The 16835-nt window shown below is 46.1% G+C and overlaps 1 protein-coding gene across 2 annotated transcripts; it reads left to right on the top strand.

Annotated features, from left to right (window-relative positions):
• The first annotated feature begins 2828 nt into the window (after nt 1-2828).
• Nucleotides 2829-9857, top strand: SUMO2 (small ubiquitin like modifier 2). 2 transcript variants are annotated; one of them, XM_062639875.1, is made up of 4 exons: nt 2829-2962; nt 4469-4600; nt 7546-7617; nt 9174-9857. In XM_062639875.1, the coding sequence occupies exons 1-4, from the start codon at nt 2942-2944 to the stop codon at nt 9234-9236; spliced, it is 288 nt and encodes a 95-aa protein (XP_062495859.1). In that variant the 5' UTR covers nt 2829-2941; the 3' UTR covers nt 9237-9857. The 2 variants fall into 2 exon arrangements, with proteins under 2 accessions (XP_062495859.1, XP_062495860.1); XM_062639876.1 differs by lacking the exon at nt 2829-2962 and adding an exon at nt 4005-4040.
• Nucleotides 9858-16835: the final 6978 nt, after the last annotated feature.

Genomic DNA, 16835 nt, shown 5'->3' with positions numbered 1-16835 from the left:
CACGGGTTTTCAGACAGCTCATCCTTCATTGTGGGTACGAGGGCTGTGTTCTGGGGGCACGTGGGGATGTTGGGAGCTCTGTTGTACAAATTCATCTCCTGGCGTACAAAATGGTGCAGACAAATTGTATTTCTCCTTCACAAACCTGCTCCCCAAGAAGGAAACGAGGCGTGGAAACATTTCAGGAACCAACACGTGGAATTCTTTTTCCCAGAGATGGAATTTCTCTGGAATGCTCACTGTGCCGCTGCCCCATTCACTTCCCTCCATCTGCAGGCATTGAAGAGGAGGAGCTCAGAGGGACAAAAAAGCTTTGCCTTTTGCTCCCCTCTGCTGCAGCCTGGATCCTGCAGGACCAGGTCTTTTGTATTTCCCAGCGTGGCTTCTCCCCTGCTGTGCCCTTCTGGCCAGTTCTCTGGGGATTTTAGCACTTAACTGGTAGCTCCATCGAGTCTCCTGAATAACGTGAGTTTCCTCTGTTGCTCTATAAGAAGATAAGCCATATAAATAAGAGGTCTGTACAAACCTGCCCTGTGTAATTGATGGTGAGACCAGTGGTGGAAACACTTCTCAGCTTTTTTGAGCACGTACAACATCCACAGTGGTAGCAAAACCTCATATGTTCTCATAAAATCTAGTGTATTTTCCTGTCTCAAGTTCTGTTTGTAATACTGGCCTCGGTGTATGTCTCAGTGCCACTCCTGCATTCAGTTCTTCCATGCTGCTCTCAGGCCCTGACCAGCTTCATCCCACTTCTCCCCAAAGAAATCCTCCTCCTGGACCTGCTGCAAAGAGGTCTTCCAAGAGGGAAGGGAGAGCAAAATAAGGCAGGACCACGGAGCACCATCAGTCTCGTGATGCCCTTCCTCCCAGCAGTGCTCCTATGTGATGTTGCATCATCTCTAAAAATAGAACTTAAGGTCTCTTGGGAAATGGCACTTGTCTTTTGTTCTGCGAAGCACCCCTCGTGCTCAGAGCCTCGCTTAGAGAAAGCTATGTACCAAGTAGAAGACTTGAGTGGGGTTTAAGATGGTTTATTCCCTTGTCCTCACAGATAGTCCTGTTTCTTAGCAGGATAATGGACTTCAGGTCACAGTGACATTGCCCATTGCTTTTCAAGGTCACAGTGACATTGCCCATTGCTTTTCAGAGCTAGAAGAAAAGGTGAAAGGCGATCACAGGAGGCTGAGTCACCATTAGGCTGCCTGAGGGGGGATTTGTACAGCAGGGGGGTGGTTTCTGTAGTCACAGGTACTTCTTGCCCTCCTGGTAGCTTAAGTAAGTAGAAAAAGCAATAGCATGAGGCATTAAATGCAGGGAAAACAGGCAGGATGGACTGACTGGAAATCTTGATGATAAGGAAAATCACACAGGTAGGAGGGGAAAGTACAGCTCAAAGGAGTATCTTTGCAGCCACAATTGAGACCAGCATCCAGGTTGCTTTGCTGGGTTAGATGGGGCTCTTCCAGTGCCTGTGATTCCCGAACTGACTTGTTAAGGCTCTTCAGGAATGAAGTCCTAAAAGGTTCTGTGAAGCTCTAGGTGACCTTGGATCATTCAGATCACTGAAGCAGAGGGAAAGCTTTACAGCCTATGGGAGCCCAGTCTACAAGGAGACCGTAGAAGACTTCATGGCCTGTGTTTTATATGGGAGTGTGTCTGCAGAATGAGCTTTGCTCAGAAGTTTCTCTTCAGTTGATAGCTCACGATTTAAGCGCTTTAATCCGGACAAATCCCACCTTGCAGTGTCTCCAGGATGCTCCCTAAACACAGGCCTGGGTGTTGGTGTCTCAGCCCACATGAGCAGCTCCGGGTGGGGCTGATGGACACCATTAATGGTGAATGCAGCCCTGAAGCGTTCACAAAGGTCCTTTTTGTGGCGTTTTGTTTGTGCTGTGAAGGAGAGGATGACAAATGGCAGCAGTGGGTTGTGAAATCCTTGGGGTTACTGGGAACTCCCCCTTCTCCTCTATTGAAATGAAGGAGACCACTTGCATCATTAGTCTATCTTATGTATGTATGATGATCTTTGAGGTGCTGCCTCACGTCCTTAGCTCATTGAAGGACACAAGCAACCCTTGACTGCAGTTGTTATCACTATATCCAAGCTATGTTTTTGGGATGCAGCAGAGCAGGGCTCCGTTCCCTCTGCAGAAACCACCTCTTTTGGGGCACGAAACTCCCCGATGGGAAGGCAGGGGGCGGCAGGGGCGTAGCAGATGGCTGTCAAACCTCGGTGAAACAGCGAGGGCAGGACTTGGGGGGCAGAAACCCCTCATGTTTGAGGAGGCCCAACAGAAGGCCGAGGCAGAGGGGGAGCACCACGGGAAGGTGTGTGTGTGTATGTGTTTGAATGTGTTTATATGTGTGTGTGTGTATGTGTTTGTATGTGTTTATATGTGTGTGTGTGTGGGGAGGGCGCTTGCACGCGTGCCCCGGGCTGAGGTGCCTGAGGGGGGGGGGGGGGCCGCGGCGGCCATTTTGAGTCGGACAATACCCGCCGCACAGGCACGGCGGGCCCCGCTGAGCGCCCGGCGGGGCGGGGCGGGGCGCGCGCACGCAGCCGTTGGGGCGCGCGCACGCTCCGCCTCCCGCCGGCCCGCGTTATGTAACGGCCGCGGGGAGCGCGCGCGCGCGCGCGCCACCACCGCCTCCGCTCTCCCCCTCCTCGCCCGCCCCCCCCTCCCCCCCTTTGTCCCCGCCCACCGCAGCGCGCGGGAGCCCAATGGGCGGCGGGGCCGCGCCTGGGGGGGGGTGGGGGGAGGGGGGTGGTTGGGGGGAAGGCAAGAGGGGGGCGGGGGAGAGCCCGTCGGGCGCGCGCACGCACCTCTCTCTCTCTCTCTCTCTCTCTCTCTCTCTCTCTCTCTCCTCCGTCGCGCTCGGTTGTTCCTTCCCCCCCTTTGTGAGGCGCTCGGAGTGGCCCGGACATCGCTGACTCGCCATGGCCGACGAGAAGCCCAAGGTGAGGCAGGCGCTCTCCCGCCGCCCTCCCTCGCTCCCGCCGCCCTCACTTCGCCCCTGAGGCGGCGGCGGCGGCGGGAGGAGGAGGAGGAGGAGGAGGAGGCCCGTGCCCGGCCCTGGCCCTGGCCCGGCCCTAGCCCCAGCCAAGCGGCCTCGGCTCCGGCGCGCCGGCTTTGCGCGCCATTTTCCTGCGCACCCAGGCCGCGGTCGCTTCCCGCCCCGTCGGGGGAGGGGGGCTGGGGCCGCAGCCTCCCGGGGCGGGCGGGGGATCCCCGGGGAGGGTGGCGGGGAAAGAAGAGGGGGGCTGAGGGGGGCGAATCCGGGCTCCCTTCCCGCCCTCCTCAGGGAGAGAGGCAGGGCCGGAGGCGGTTGCTGCCGCTGCCTTCCTCCTCCTCGCGCGGCCGGATCCGGCCTGCCCTGCGCGGTTGGCGGCGCAGCATCCCCGCTTGCAGCCAGCCTCTCGCCGGGGCACTTGCCAGCCCCTTCCCGTTCGGTCCTGCGGGAGGGGCGGGCGGAACATCGCTCCCTGCCCCCTTTTGTGCTGCCTCCGGGCCCGGCGGCCCTGGCCGCCCGGGGCGGGGGGGGGGGGCCCTGGCTGGAGTGGGGGAGCTTCGCTTTCCACATCAGTAATTAAACAACCACAGCGAAATAATAATAACTAAAACCCCCACCACAACCAGCCCCGCCGCCGTCTTCTCCCTCAGTTGGTATTTTTTCCCTCGTTTTCAACGGGGTTCGGAGGCATCTCTCACATGGCGGCGGCGGCGACCCGCACCCGGCCCGGGGCGTTTGTCCGAGAGGAAACACAGACAAACACGTTACCCAGGAGCCCGGTGGTGGTCGGTCTTCTCTTCCCCTCCGCATCAGAACGCGAACAGCGGAGTTGAAGTCGGTTCTCTGCAGTTTGTGCATGTGGAAGCGACAGGACCGGACTCGGGGTTTCAGAGGGGTTTTACTGGGCGCTTAATGAAGGAGGAAGCTTGGTTCTTGTCAGGTTTTGCCACCTTTTCACATACGGCCTTTTAAAGTAGCTTGAAGTTTTCTTCAGAAGGACTTCAATGGGTAGGAAAAAGTTTGAGGTGTAGTAAGAAACCCACTTGGTAGCGGTGGAGACCGTAGCTATAATATAATTAACTTTATTCCTTTGGTTGTGAGCTGTGGTGTTGCATATTATTGTGCCCTTGTTAGAAATAACTACTTTTTGATCTTTAAATATGTTGTAAAACAATTGTCTTAGTTTTTCATTGCTACCTGACATGTTAACCAATGACAGCCAATATCAGTTGGGTTTGGGGGGTTCTTCTTGTGTGTGTGGCTTTTTTCTTTAAAGTTTCAAATAAAAACTACTGAGCTTTATCTCCTAACTCAGATTTTCAAGCTATAATGCCCTTCATTTCCTCCTTTTTAATGACCTGTTGCACTGTGGTGAAATGTTCACTTCTTGTTTCATACCTTTTTTTTTTAAAAAAGTGTGTTTTTTTGTCTTCTTCTTTCATTTCCTCCACAGGAAGGAGTGAAGACTGAAAACAATGACCACATTAATCTGAAGGTGGCAGGGCAAGATGGGTCTGTGGTGCAGTTTAAGATTAAGAGGCATACACCACTTAGCAAACTAATGAAAGCCTATTGTGAACGACAGGTATGGTTCTTGTGTGATCATCAGGAGAGGGCTGGCGGGGAGGAGGTGGTCTCCAGAGGTGACACAATAAAGACAGTAGAGGCTTAGATCTATGGAAATGTTCAAAATGATAAAGGCTTAACAGAAAGTAATTGTGTTGTGGGGCGAGTGTTGCACTTGGGATCTGTTACAGAGTGGACTGATAGGGTTGTGACAGGAAATGGGTAAAATAAAGATCCGTTGTTATCTTTGTGAAATCTGTGTTAGAGGTGGAGGCTCTTGGGAGGCGACTGTTATTCTATGGCTCAAAAGTACCTGTATGGAAAGGGTGGGTTGGGAACCTGTGGTATGAACTCAGGATAGGGACTTGAGTGGTAATCAGAGGTACTTTTATAACTCTGAGTAACGTCTTGGTGTGGTCTTAGGCTTCTACTTTATTAGCTTAGTATTTCACCGGGTACTGCAGCATTTAAAGGTGTCAGATGTCCACCTTGAGAAGGAGCTTGTACGGTTAATGCTGAGCGTGGGTTGTTTTTTTTCTTGTGGCCTTGTCAGATTAATCCTCTGAGGAGCAAAAATCCTTGGATTTTGTTGGTGTAATGGCAAGTGCAGGCAACTATTGCAAGTCTTACACCCACCTGTAGAAGAGCTGTGCTATTTAACACTTTAATCTGGAGCTTGTGGTTAGGAAAGTTCTGTCTCTGCTGTCCATGATTTTTTAATGACTGTCTTGCCTTTAAAATGTTCCATCTATACAAAAGTGTTTGGAACTAGGGAATGTTTGGTTTGTTTTTTTTTTAAACACAAATATTTAGTGATACCATCAAATACAGTAAAATCGGTATAAAATACTGAGGTAACTGTTTCACTACCAGGAAAAAACAAACTCTCATTCACATTCAGAGGGGTAAAACCTTTTTGATTTACCCTTTGCCTCAGCAGGATAGTGATACAAATAAAGACAGGGCAAATCAGCTCTCACTGAATGTGTGAATATGTTCTTGTATGGGTGTTCTGGGGACAAATTAGTGAGTGTTTGAAGTGTGAACTCATTTTTCCTACCTCTGTCATATAAACTCTTGTTAGATTATGCAGATCTCTGTGTACTGCTTTTGCAGACATGAAGTGCAGTTAGATCTCTCTTGGTCAGTTGTCTCTAAAGTCCTGGGAAAGATGATTTTAGAAGCACCATTCATATTTAAGTGACTTGGAAACAAAAGTGAGACTATAAACTCATCACCTGAATTCCTCATTTGTCACCTGGAGGAGAAAAAGAATAAATCTTTATAATGGGAGACATTATTTCTTGTTTCAGTTTGAAGGCAGTAGGTGTGCAAAGGATATTGTCTGCAAATTGCATTTCTGAGGTGCTTACTTTGTTTAGAAGCATTTGTTCTGCCTTAGTCTAAAAGTTAGATTTTAGTTTGGTTTTGTAACTGGGCACATCCAGTCTTAAAATCCTTAAACTGTGGACTTCAGATCTAATTTTGGAGAGGTGGAAGCTGCAATAGTAGAGAATTGAGCAGCTTTAAAGGAAAATCATGTATTGCATGTAGTAAACCTAAAATGGAAGTAAAACCTTGACTGATACTTGCAGAAGATCAAGACTATTCGTGTGGGGAAAACTAATTCGTGGAACAGCCAATTTCTTGTGGCTATTAATCTCGCCAGGGTACCATTGTTGAGGATGTTTTCAGCTAACACTTATCCAGCTCATAAAGTTGTCAGGAGCCTGCAAAAAAACCCCAACACTTTTGGAATGGGAAAAATATATTTTAAGCAACACAATGACAGAGAAAACAGCTCCAACCAAATGTTGCTGTGCAAAAATGTGTTGCTGCCATGCCACTTTGCCACATGGTTTTTTTAAACAAGATGATGTTCTGAGTGAACACTGCAGAGTCTGAGTCATGTTGGAGAAGGCTTTTGCTCTGAATTTTAAATTGTGACTGAAAATTTTACTCATTCTTTCTTAAAATCTTTTTTTTTTTTTTTCTGAAAAATTTCAAGAACAATGAACTACGTTTTGTGTGATAAACCTGCTCTTGCAGGGCTAAATGAAGGCTGCTCTTCAAATACAGAGGTGCCAGAACAGCACCCTGTTGGATTTACCTCAGCTTGACTTGTAGGGAGAGTAGATAGAACTGGGGAAGAAGTAGACACCAAGGTTCTTGATTCTGGTTGTATCCTCAAACTTCATTCATCTTCCTTTGCAGAACATGGTGTACAGTAGAATACCTTTGAAAAGTCGTGAAATTGAGGCTTATGTTATTACTAGAAGGGGTTGTTGCTCTTTAGTTCTTTTTGAGTTGGCCCAGGCAAGAATGAGCCATCCCCTGCGGATGGAAGAGGTCAGCAGAGTAACTGTGAGTGTGGTAGAAATGCTTAAGATGAGTTCAGATCCTATTCAGTAGTTTCTGGAAGTAGAAAATTCCTTTATCTTTTTTAAAGTTTCAGCTGTGCAGGGAACAACTTTGATCCATTGACTTCTTGTAAATAGGAATTTGAGGTCAGAAAGTTACCATCGCCTGCCCTTAGGTGCTGCAGACTAAGAGATGGTGGTTGCATTTATGGGACAAATGCTTTTGGTTTTGGGGAGGATCAAAAAGGAATATCGACTGTTACTGTTTGACATCTGTTACCCAAAGTGTTGCATCTAATTTTAAGTCTATTATTATTAAAAAGCTCTATAAAAATCCTGGCTTTTGGAGTGAGCACTAGAAACTGCTTTATTTTACCTTCCAGTCAGTGGGGGCACTGTTGCTTCTCTTAGTAGTTGGCCACAATACAATTATTAATAGAAAACAGATTGCGAGGATTTGTAGTGAAATGCCTTAAAGTTAGTGCATGAGGGGAGTATGAAAAGTATATTGTGGCATTTAATGATCATGCTGACAAGTTCAAGAGAAAGCTAGGGAGTACTTTTACACCAGACTTACTTCTCTTTTTTGCTTCCCTTTGTGCAGGGGTTGTCAATGAGGCAAATCAGATTCCGGTTCGATGGGCAGCCTATTAATGAATCAGACACACCTGCACAGGTAAATAGCAGAAGAAAGGCTAAAGAACTGCATTTGATACTTGCTGCAGGTGTTGATGCTTCTCTTGCATATGAAATACTTGTGTAATTGTATATATTAGTGATTAAACTGGATCTTTTTTTAGCAGTATTATGGTTGAACTAGTTTAGGATTGTTGGAACTGGAATCTCAGACTTCTGTAGCGTTTTAAATAATGAGTCTGTATCACCAGGAGTAAAATAAGAAATGGAAGTGCAGTGTACAGATGGTGAGTCTTGTAAAACTGTCACCTTATTGAGTCACAGCTCTGAGCTAAGAGTTGGTAAGTCAAGAACTGAGCTTTTCCTGAAGCAGTGGCTTTCTTTTTTCTGTAAGAGGTTTCCAGGATGTTATCAGGGTCCTGTTTGCAAACTGGCTTTTGTAATGCAGAAATAAATCTGCTGTTTGTAACTGGAAGCTCTGTTTCAGCAGCATAGAATTAATGAATACCGTGGAGCTTGTGTTTTGGGGTTGTAACAGGGTATAATCAAGGTCATTCCAAGAACAGAATGGTTTGCTGTGGCTTTTGAGTACTTCTCTGTACTGCTCTACATAGCTGTGTTTAATCAGTGTTTCCAAGTGATACAGGTTGATGTGCTTTGCCAGAGCTACTTGTTATGAAATAAGGGATTCTTGGTGTTGGAGGGTTTATAATAGATCTGTATTTTGTAAGCAGTTGCTTCAAAGAATGTGCCTCTTATGGGCGCAATCTGTGCAACCTTTGAACTCGGAATGCTGATAATCAAGGTAACAGTGCTTTTTTCTCCATCCATGTTATGCTGAAGCTCAGGATCGCAGCTGTTTATAGCTGTGGTAAATGCCATAGACCTGTTTAGTTTCCTAGAGTAGAAATTGAGACTGTTTAGGAATATAACATTAGTTACAGCAACTCCTTCAATCTTCCAATAGATTTTTATCACTAGGTAACTTCAACATCCCAGAAATACCAGCTGTAAAAATTAGGATGAAAAAGAGACTTACATTTATGAAGTATTGCTGTTGCTCACTGGCAGTTTATTACATGGGTGACCATGTGAAGCGCTTTATATCATGCTTGCTGATGCTTGGTTTTACTGCCTGCCTGGGGGCCTTAATTACAGTCTGTTTTCTTTAGTGCTGTAGCTGAACCCATTTGAACAACAGCAGCAAGGTGGAGTTGTGTCAATGTCGTAAGGTAAACTGAGGAAGTAAATAGGAGAAAGAAGATGCCATGGAAAAGTAGGCAACTGAATCAAAGTATTACGAATGCTGATCTTTTCCACAGGAGTCCTACAGTGCACCCTGAAGTTGTATACTAGAATCCATTCTAGGACAAGAATTACCAACTGGCTTTTTGGTTTTGCTATGTAATTTCTTTGCTCTTGAGTTCTGGTGTGTAGGTTAAATGTACAAAGTGATGGTAATGGAAGGGAGAGGGGCTGGACTGCTTAAGCTGCATACAAAGTAAATGTGAACATAGGAAATGGGAGAACAACCGAGCCTATAGTAGATACCTGAGAAGAGTTAAAAGCCTTTTCTGTCTTTCTTTTCTGCTACAGTTGGAAATGGAGGATGAAGATACAATTGATGTGTTCCAGCAGCAAACAGGAGGAGTTTACTAAACAAACCAACACACAAACAACCTGCTACTTTCCTCTGCAGAACTGTGCTCCCACAGGCGACACATTCACAATTAGACAAACGAGACTTGGTTCAGCCACATCCTGACTACTGCAGTAGAGTTTTCTCTCTTCTCTCTCTTGATTTTTCTTTTTTTTTTCCTATTCCTTCTATTGTACATAAAGTAACTGGTGTATGTGCACAGACATAATGCATATTTTTTTTAACTAAATGGCCAATGGTATGTTTTGATCAACATTTAATGGAGATGGGGTGGGAAAAACAAACTGGTTCTGTGAAAAATGCCCCTTTCTCCGTTAGTGGCATGCTCCTTCTCCTTTTATCTTTATATTCCAGTAAGTTATTTTGCTCTCACTGTTTAAAAAACCAACAAAAGAACCTTGCATACCTTGTTTGATTGGATAATTTCAATGTTTTTTCTTTTATCATTGTAAAACCAAGGACAATTTTATAACTTTTTTGTACGTAGCTGTTACATGTAGAGCAATCTCTGTCTAAGTAGGGTTAAATTACTCTAAAAAAAAAAAGAAAAAAAAATCCTAGATAGTTTTCCCTTCAAGTAAAGCGTCTTGTTGTTTAAATAAACTTCTTGTTTAAAATAACCAGGTTTCTTTAGTTTTCTCTGGAGTAACAGTACTCAGCACTTATGTTTCTTTCTCTGCAGCACTTTACGCTTCCCAATGCTCAGCTTTCCATGGGGTAAGTAAGTATAATTCCCCTTTTACAGATAGAAGACTGCTGGATAATGAAAGGCTTCTTTAAGCCCTCCCAGTTGGTAGCTAAATTGGAAGTAGAAGTTGTTTTTCTCTTTTGATTTCTTGTTTTAGATGTTCAGCTAAGGCAAAAATGTTTCAATGGGCAAACTGCAGAGTGTTGGACTTTGGGTTGAGCTCTTTTTGTCAGTCTTTAATAGAAGCATCAATATTGTTGTAATATCAGTATTGTTCCAGTAGCTTATTTAAAACTATTTTAATGATTTTTGATGTAAAAATTAAGCTAAAAAGAGCAAATAATTTCATTAACCATTCACTTTCCTGTGGTATCAGATAGGAGATGCTTGGAAATGCGAAGCACAAATAACCTGAGTTCTGGGTTTTGGGTTTATTTAGCAATGGTGGCATAGATTCCAAGCTCTTGCTTTATCATGGTGGTAAAGCAAAAAGATAACCTCTTTCCTGCTTGGAAGAGGAAGAGGCTGGAGGTACCAAAGGGGAGCTGGTGCACTGATGTTTTTCATTAGTCTTTTCCACAAGGCTGGTGATCTGGAGCTTTCTCCTGGGGAAGTTTGCAGTGGAATCCATGGGCATTCATGAAAGATTGACCTGTTGACTCTGTGCCCCTAAAGCATTCTCTGATGTCCTGGAAACACTCCCAACATCTTGTAGTGTCTGCAGTGAGCTGATGCTCTTTCTGGTATTAACTTATTGGCAGAGCTCACTTGCGGGTGGTGGGATTTGTGATGGTCAGCTCAGGAAGTGATTATACGTGAGGCCAGTGCCTGCTGGATCTGGAAACGCTCTGACTTTCTGGCACAGTGTCAGATCTGTGCATTTAGCTGATGGACGTTGATCTGTTTGACTTTTGTCATGATTTTAACACATTTGATATAACATTACTTTTTAGAAGAAAACTAGCATTGTTTTTGCAGTTGCTTTTGACTATGGAGCTGAAGAATGACATCTGCCATTTGCCATTGGTTTCATTGTAGGGAATTCTCCTGCTAAGGAGATGATTTCTTCCTCTGGTATGTACCTTAGAGACTTCTGTGGTATATTGCAAGGTTGGAATTCCCTCTTGTGAACAAATGTTTTCATATCCAAGCTCACACAGATGTGGAAAAAACTTCTTGGGAAGAATAAAAAAGGGGTGTGTGTGTGTGTGGAATATATTTCAACACCTTTCCTAGGTTAGACATTACTTGTTGGCTTTAGAATCTCTGGCACTGATAACAGTGTCTAAAATTCTTTCACCTTGATGTCATGCCAAGACTTCTCCCAGGAGAAAGCTCTCTCTTATCTTGTTTAGCCAAAAAAGATGTTTGGACTTGCTTTGGTTTCTGAAGAAAGGGTGAGGTCTCCTTAAATGCAGGGATTTTTCCAGCCCAACTTCAACCTGGGAAGCTCAAAACTCCCTACTGTATCTTGCCAACTATTTCTTCTTTCCTGAGGCCATAAAAGCCAAGTGACAGGTACTGAACATGCTTTCAAAAACAGTGTCTTAATTTCCTGAATTAAGAGGGGCACTTCATTTGTCATGAACTTACGTGCAGCATTTGCCTAAATGTCCTCATTTCTCACGTCTCTTTGCTATTCACCTGGGTTTGCGCCTCATGTTTCTGCAATAACTGCTCTAACAGTGCTGGATGGTGGTGGTGTGAATTGGTGACTGCAGTCAGAAACTGATGACTTGAGCTTTCCCTTGATTAGACGGGGTCAAGAAACTGTCTCAAGTGGCTTAATTCCTCCAGAGCCTCCAACACTAATTTCCACTAGTCCAGCAGACTGTTGAGTTTGCACATTCTAATGCATGTCTGTGGACACAGCAATGCAGAAATGCTGTGTAAAACCTGCTTTTAAAACCTATTCTTGTACAATTCATCTTAGCAATACTCTCATCAGGACAGAATTTGGTGCTCATTGGTGCTCATTCCTCTGTTGCTGGAGAATTTACCTGTTGATTCCTGTTTGCTGGGACCTCAGTGGGTTTCCTCTTCACTGCGAAAGCTGCTTCTAGGGGTGAGGATTCAGAAGTTCTGTGAAGTGCAGGGGTATGAACAATTCAGAACAGATTATTTGGAGTCCACTTGGCTGTTTGGCCTGGCTTGGTTTATAGCAGTTCTTACACTAATAGAAGTCCACATGTCAGATGATAATGGGAAACTGGGTGCAGAGGTCTTGTCACATTGGTTGGGAGGTGAGTTTTTCATGTTTATAAACAGCTGGGATCTCTCAAGAGCCTTGGCAAATGATATTATTACCCACAGCTTTCAAATTATACATTCTGAAGTGATTGCCATGCAATTTAGTTAATGTTCCTCTCCTGGTTTCTAAATGAAAAAGAATGGGGTAAGTCATAGTCAGATCCAATTCTCCAGTGAGTTCTTGTGGATGATAAGGCCTTGCCTTTACTGTATGCTGGGTCTTCAGTACCTCAGACAGTTTCAATTGTGGAATGGGCAGTACCAGTCTTTAAAAAGATGGAAAGTTGAGGTATTTTTATTTCTGGAAGGGGTAATGGCAGACTGGAAGTACAGCTGGTTGTGGTGGGACTCTTTAGTTAACACCTGAAAGCCAGAGCCTCCCTTTTATCTGCACAGGGGGGATGACACCTGTTTAACAGGGCTCTTGTTCAGTACGAAGTAGCCTGAGATGCTGGTTTCAGAGGTGTTTTGGGAGTGCAAGGCTGGTCTGAAACAGAATATGCTGAGCTGACAAGAGGGTAAGGAAATACTCTGAGTGGTGATGTGAGAGAGATTCTTGTACTGGCTATAGAGGTGTTCTCAACAAAAGCAAAGCACCTCTAGTGGCAGTATGATAGTTGCTGCTTCAAGATCATGACAATACCAAAACAGATAAGAGTGTTCCTGCAAAGGTTGTGTCAAAACAAGATTGTTTTCTTGCAAGAATATTCCTTTCTAGTACCTTGACTTCATTACTGCTGAGTCAATGTAATGTAAGTGCTGTCGTTTCATCTGTCAGATAGCGGTTCTATTGTGACCATCACTGCAACATTAATGAACAGGCATGTGACCTGCTCAAGGAAAGAATGCTTTCTGGGCTTCAGGCAGCTGGAAAGAAGGGAATTGCTAAGGAACAGCAATTTGTTCTCAAAGCTAAAAATGAAAACCTGGATGCTCCTTGATCATCATCTACTAAATTGAAAGTGAACAATAAACTGAAGGGTTTTATTAGAGGTTTAGGTCATGGCTGCTTCTTAAGGCCACTTATATCAGCTGGTAGGGGATTGTTGGGAGTACTGAAAGACACTCTAAAAGCATTTAAATAACTTAATATTACCACTGTCATTAATTCTCTGGATTATTGAAGTTCTTTCTGGCTGTTAAATGGTTGCCAAAGTGAATGTGTTCCGAGAGGGAATAATTTAATCCTGAAATTTACCTTCCCTTTTTTGTACTTGGTGTCAGAAGGGATTGGTAGCACAGCAGTTCTCCCTGGTGGTTAGGACATAGAAGTGTAAGGATAATCAGGAGATGGAAGACTGGATTTTGATCTGGTTTCAGTTTTTGGCTGGCCTTCAAGGTGCTTAATTACAGAGGTTTCCTGGTTTCTTCATTTGGAGCATGGGACTAATGGTCTTCCTCTGACATGGGAGGCCCAGCGGGTGTTTGTGAAATGGTTTTGAGTCCCTCTGGGGGAAAGAGTTTTCCTCTTTTTCCCCTATCCCTGAAGAATTTCAGACTATGCAGGAGGGATGAGGTAGAGCTGATGGTACTATGAAGTAAATGGCTCACTGGCAACAGAGATCCTGGAAGTAATGAGGGTGCTATAGGAAGAACAAGTTAGTGAGGAGCTGTGGTGGAAATGGGCAGGGCTTTCACAATTAATCCTGATAGGAGGATGACTTTGGAGCACTGAGGAAAGACTTAAGGTTGTAGAAGCCCAAATAGTAAATTGTTACTTCTTAGGAAAGAAATATTCTTGGGGGGGGACATGGGTACACAGGACATCCTTCGGGACGGATTTTGTGCTGGTTTTGGTGGCTTAGATACACGCCTGTTCAGCTGCCATCCATAGATCTTATTAAAGCACATCTGATGCCCTGCAAGGTCTCTTGAAGGATGACTTAATGAAGAAAACTTCAGTTTAAGCAATCTGGAATGAACGGAGCGCTTTGAGGACTCTCATCTCAGGACACTGACTTCCCTTTCCAGTGATGCTTGTCTTTTTCCACTGAGGAGCAGTGCTTTGGAGTATACAGCCAGCCTTGGGAATGGTGGATGCCCAGACAGGAACAGCAGCATGAATTTCACTCTGCTTTTTATATTGTTCAGAACTAAATCTCTGCAGCTTTGAGAGGAATCTGCACATTGATTCAAGCCTCCGTCCCAAACACTAGCTTACTGCTATGGACTTTATGTAAAGATGTACGGGGGCACCAAAGGAGCTTTTACAGCTCCTGCAAACTGCAGCATCCGCTCAGTAGGAGGAACAGTTGGATCTTTAGGATCCACCATGCATCACTTCAGATGCAGAGGTCTTACACAGCTGCAAATCCAGCTGTGACAAGGATTACTTATTAGCTGAAGCTTATTTCTTACCTTCAGCTGTGAATGGTGTCAGGGGATAGGAGAAGACAAGGCTGAGTCAAACCCTATTTTTGGTAAAATGAACTAAAGAACAAATGTGCTTTGTGGCTGTGCCATAAGTAGCAGAGACTGGCATGAAGAAGCAGCCCTTGGTCACGGAAGGATGACCAAGCTGAGGCTTTTCTCAACCCAATGGTGTCTCTCCTTGCCTAACCCTTGCATTTCCTGGAGCCTTGTTTGCACTTCCAGATGCTTTTTGCGTTTGTTGCCGGTTGAATTTCAAGAGCAGGAGGAATTGTGGTGTCTGAGTTGGTCAAACAGCTGCTGAGGATTGTTCTGGTCGAATGCCGTCATCCTGAGGAGAGTCATAAGCCCAATTTCTGTGGCCATCTTCATAAACCTCTTATGGGTAACTAATCAGCAAAGCAGCTTCTCTTTACAGACCATCGCACAGACTGAGACATCAGTGGGGTCCCCTTGGAAATGCTGAAGGTTCAGAGTTGTAACGCTGCATGTTAAAACTGGTTTTGGCAGAGGGAACGGGTTTTTCTTCATCTTGGCTTTAAGGAAAGGCTCTGCCTGTCTCAGGGGTACACATTTAAGAGTCAAATGCTGTGGGTTTGAATAAAAAGCATTTAGATGACAAAATACTTGAGCAAGTTCCTGAGAGAGCACCTGCTTACCTGTATGCGAGAGTAGGGATCACTTGACTTCTTAGTGCCCAAGCCTAAGGGATAATGGAATTAAAACAACTGTGTCGTGTTACTTAAACTTTCCCTTTAATCTACATCTGGAGAAATGTGACAAAATTCCCTGTGGACCTAAATAGTAGTTGGGGCTTTTCATTAACAAAACAAGAACTTTTTTATAGATCCTAGATAAGAAAATTAAAATGCTGCGCTCCTGTTTGTGTGGTTTCAGCAGTTCAGCTCTGAGCTGTGTTAAGGTTAATAACTCAGACACTTGATGCCTCCTGTTGTACATCAGGGTGAAGCAGCACAAACCAGACTTGCGTTTGCCAAAGCATAAAGGAATATTATTTAGAAGAATGGGTTTTGAGGCTGTGAAGGGCTGTTGTTAGTGCAGACTGGGAGGGATGGGTAGAACACGCAAGAGTTTTCTTTCCCCCTTCTATGTCCTTTATGCAAGTACTAATTACAATAACATTTGCAGCCGGAGGTTTTGATGTCTTAATTCAGGAGTAGATGCGCTGCTGGTGATGATCCAGAAAGCATCTGTGTGTCTGGAAGCTCAGGAACAGCTCCAAGGTGGATTTGACAGATAGGTCAGCAGCCAACATCTGGTAACGCGAAGTCCATGCTGCACGTGTTCTGGGGAGGATCCACACAGCCTCCAGGGTTTAACACAGTGTTGATGGGTTTTGTACTCCACTGCTACAGACAGTGATGGTCATGGAGTAGCCACCATCTGATATTGCAGCTTACTTCATTCCACTGCGTCTTTTGAGCTGAAGGCATCTCCCACCAGCCTTGTGTCTCTGCAGGTCGCTGGCTGCGTCTGTCCTCAACGGAACCAACCTCTGACACCACAGTGGCCTCATGCGAGCGCCTTCCACACCTCCGTGGGCTCTTTATTGTTCATCCATGGCTGTTGAGGGTGCACCATGATGCGTTCCGAGGCACCTTCACGGCTGGCACGGGCCGGGCCGCCTCCCAGCATGGTGGTGGGTGCGAGGAGCGTGGCGGTGGGTGCAAGGAGGGCGGCGGTGGGTGCGAGGGTGGCGGCGGTGGGTGCGAGGAGCGCGGCGGTGGGTGCGAGGGTGGCGGTGGGTGCGAGGGGGGCGGCGGTGGGTGCGAGGGTGGCGGTGGGTGCGAGGAGGGCGGCGGTGGGTGCGAGGGGGGCGGCGGTGGGTGTGAGGGCGGCGGTGGGTGCGAGGAGCGCGGCGGTGGGTGCGAGGGTGGTGTTGGGAGCCCGCTGGTACCGGGCAGTGCCGTGGGGCGGGCGCTGACCCGGCTCCCTCGCAGGGGCCGCGCCGCGCACACTTTTGTCTCGCCTCATGTGCGGATGAGCCAATCGCAGCCCACCTGAGATGAGCGACGGGGCTCCTGCCAATCACCAACAAAAGGCGCCGCCGCCCAGGCCCAGCCAATCACCGCAGAGCAGACGTAGTGCTTCACCAATGGGTTTTTCCCGGTGAGGCAAGGAGCCTCGGTAGAGACGGGGAGGCGGGCCATAGGGCAGAGTGGCAGGATGCTGTCGAATAGGAGCTCGGGAGTGCTTTTGAACCGTCCAATGAAGCGGCGGCTGGAGGGCGGGCCTTAACGCGGGGATAAAATGCGCGGCCGGTGCGGGC

The sequence above is a fragment of the Pezoporus occidentalis genome, unplaced genomic scaffold, assembly GCF_034315485.1.
Source record: "Pezoporus occidentalis ecotype Australia unplaced genomic scaffold, CSIRO_AGI_Poc_V1 ctg62, whole genome shotgun sequence".
Classification (NCBI taxonomy): domain Eukaryota; kingdom Metazoa; phylum Chordata; class Aves; order Psittaciformes; family Psittacidae; genus Pezoporus; species Pezoporus occidentalis.
The sequence above is the reverse complement of the archived record's forward strand: the minus strand, read 5'-3'. Positions and strand labels throughout refer to the sequence as shown.

Coding starts and splice junctions, on each gene's coding strand:
- SUMO2 (XM_062639875.1), top strand. CDS start 2,942: ATGGCCGACGAGAAGCCCAAG. Junction 4,601..7,545: donor AAGCCTATTGTGAACGACAG/GTATGGTTCTTG, acceptor CCCTTTGTGCAG/GGGTTGTCAATGAGGCAAAT. Junction 7,618..9,173: donor AATCAGACACACCTGCACAG/GTAAATAGCAGA, acceptor TTTCTGCTACAG/TTGGAAATGGAGGATGAAGA.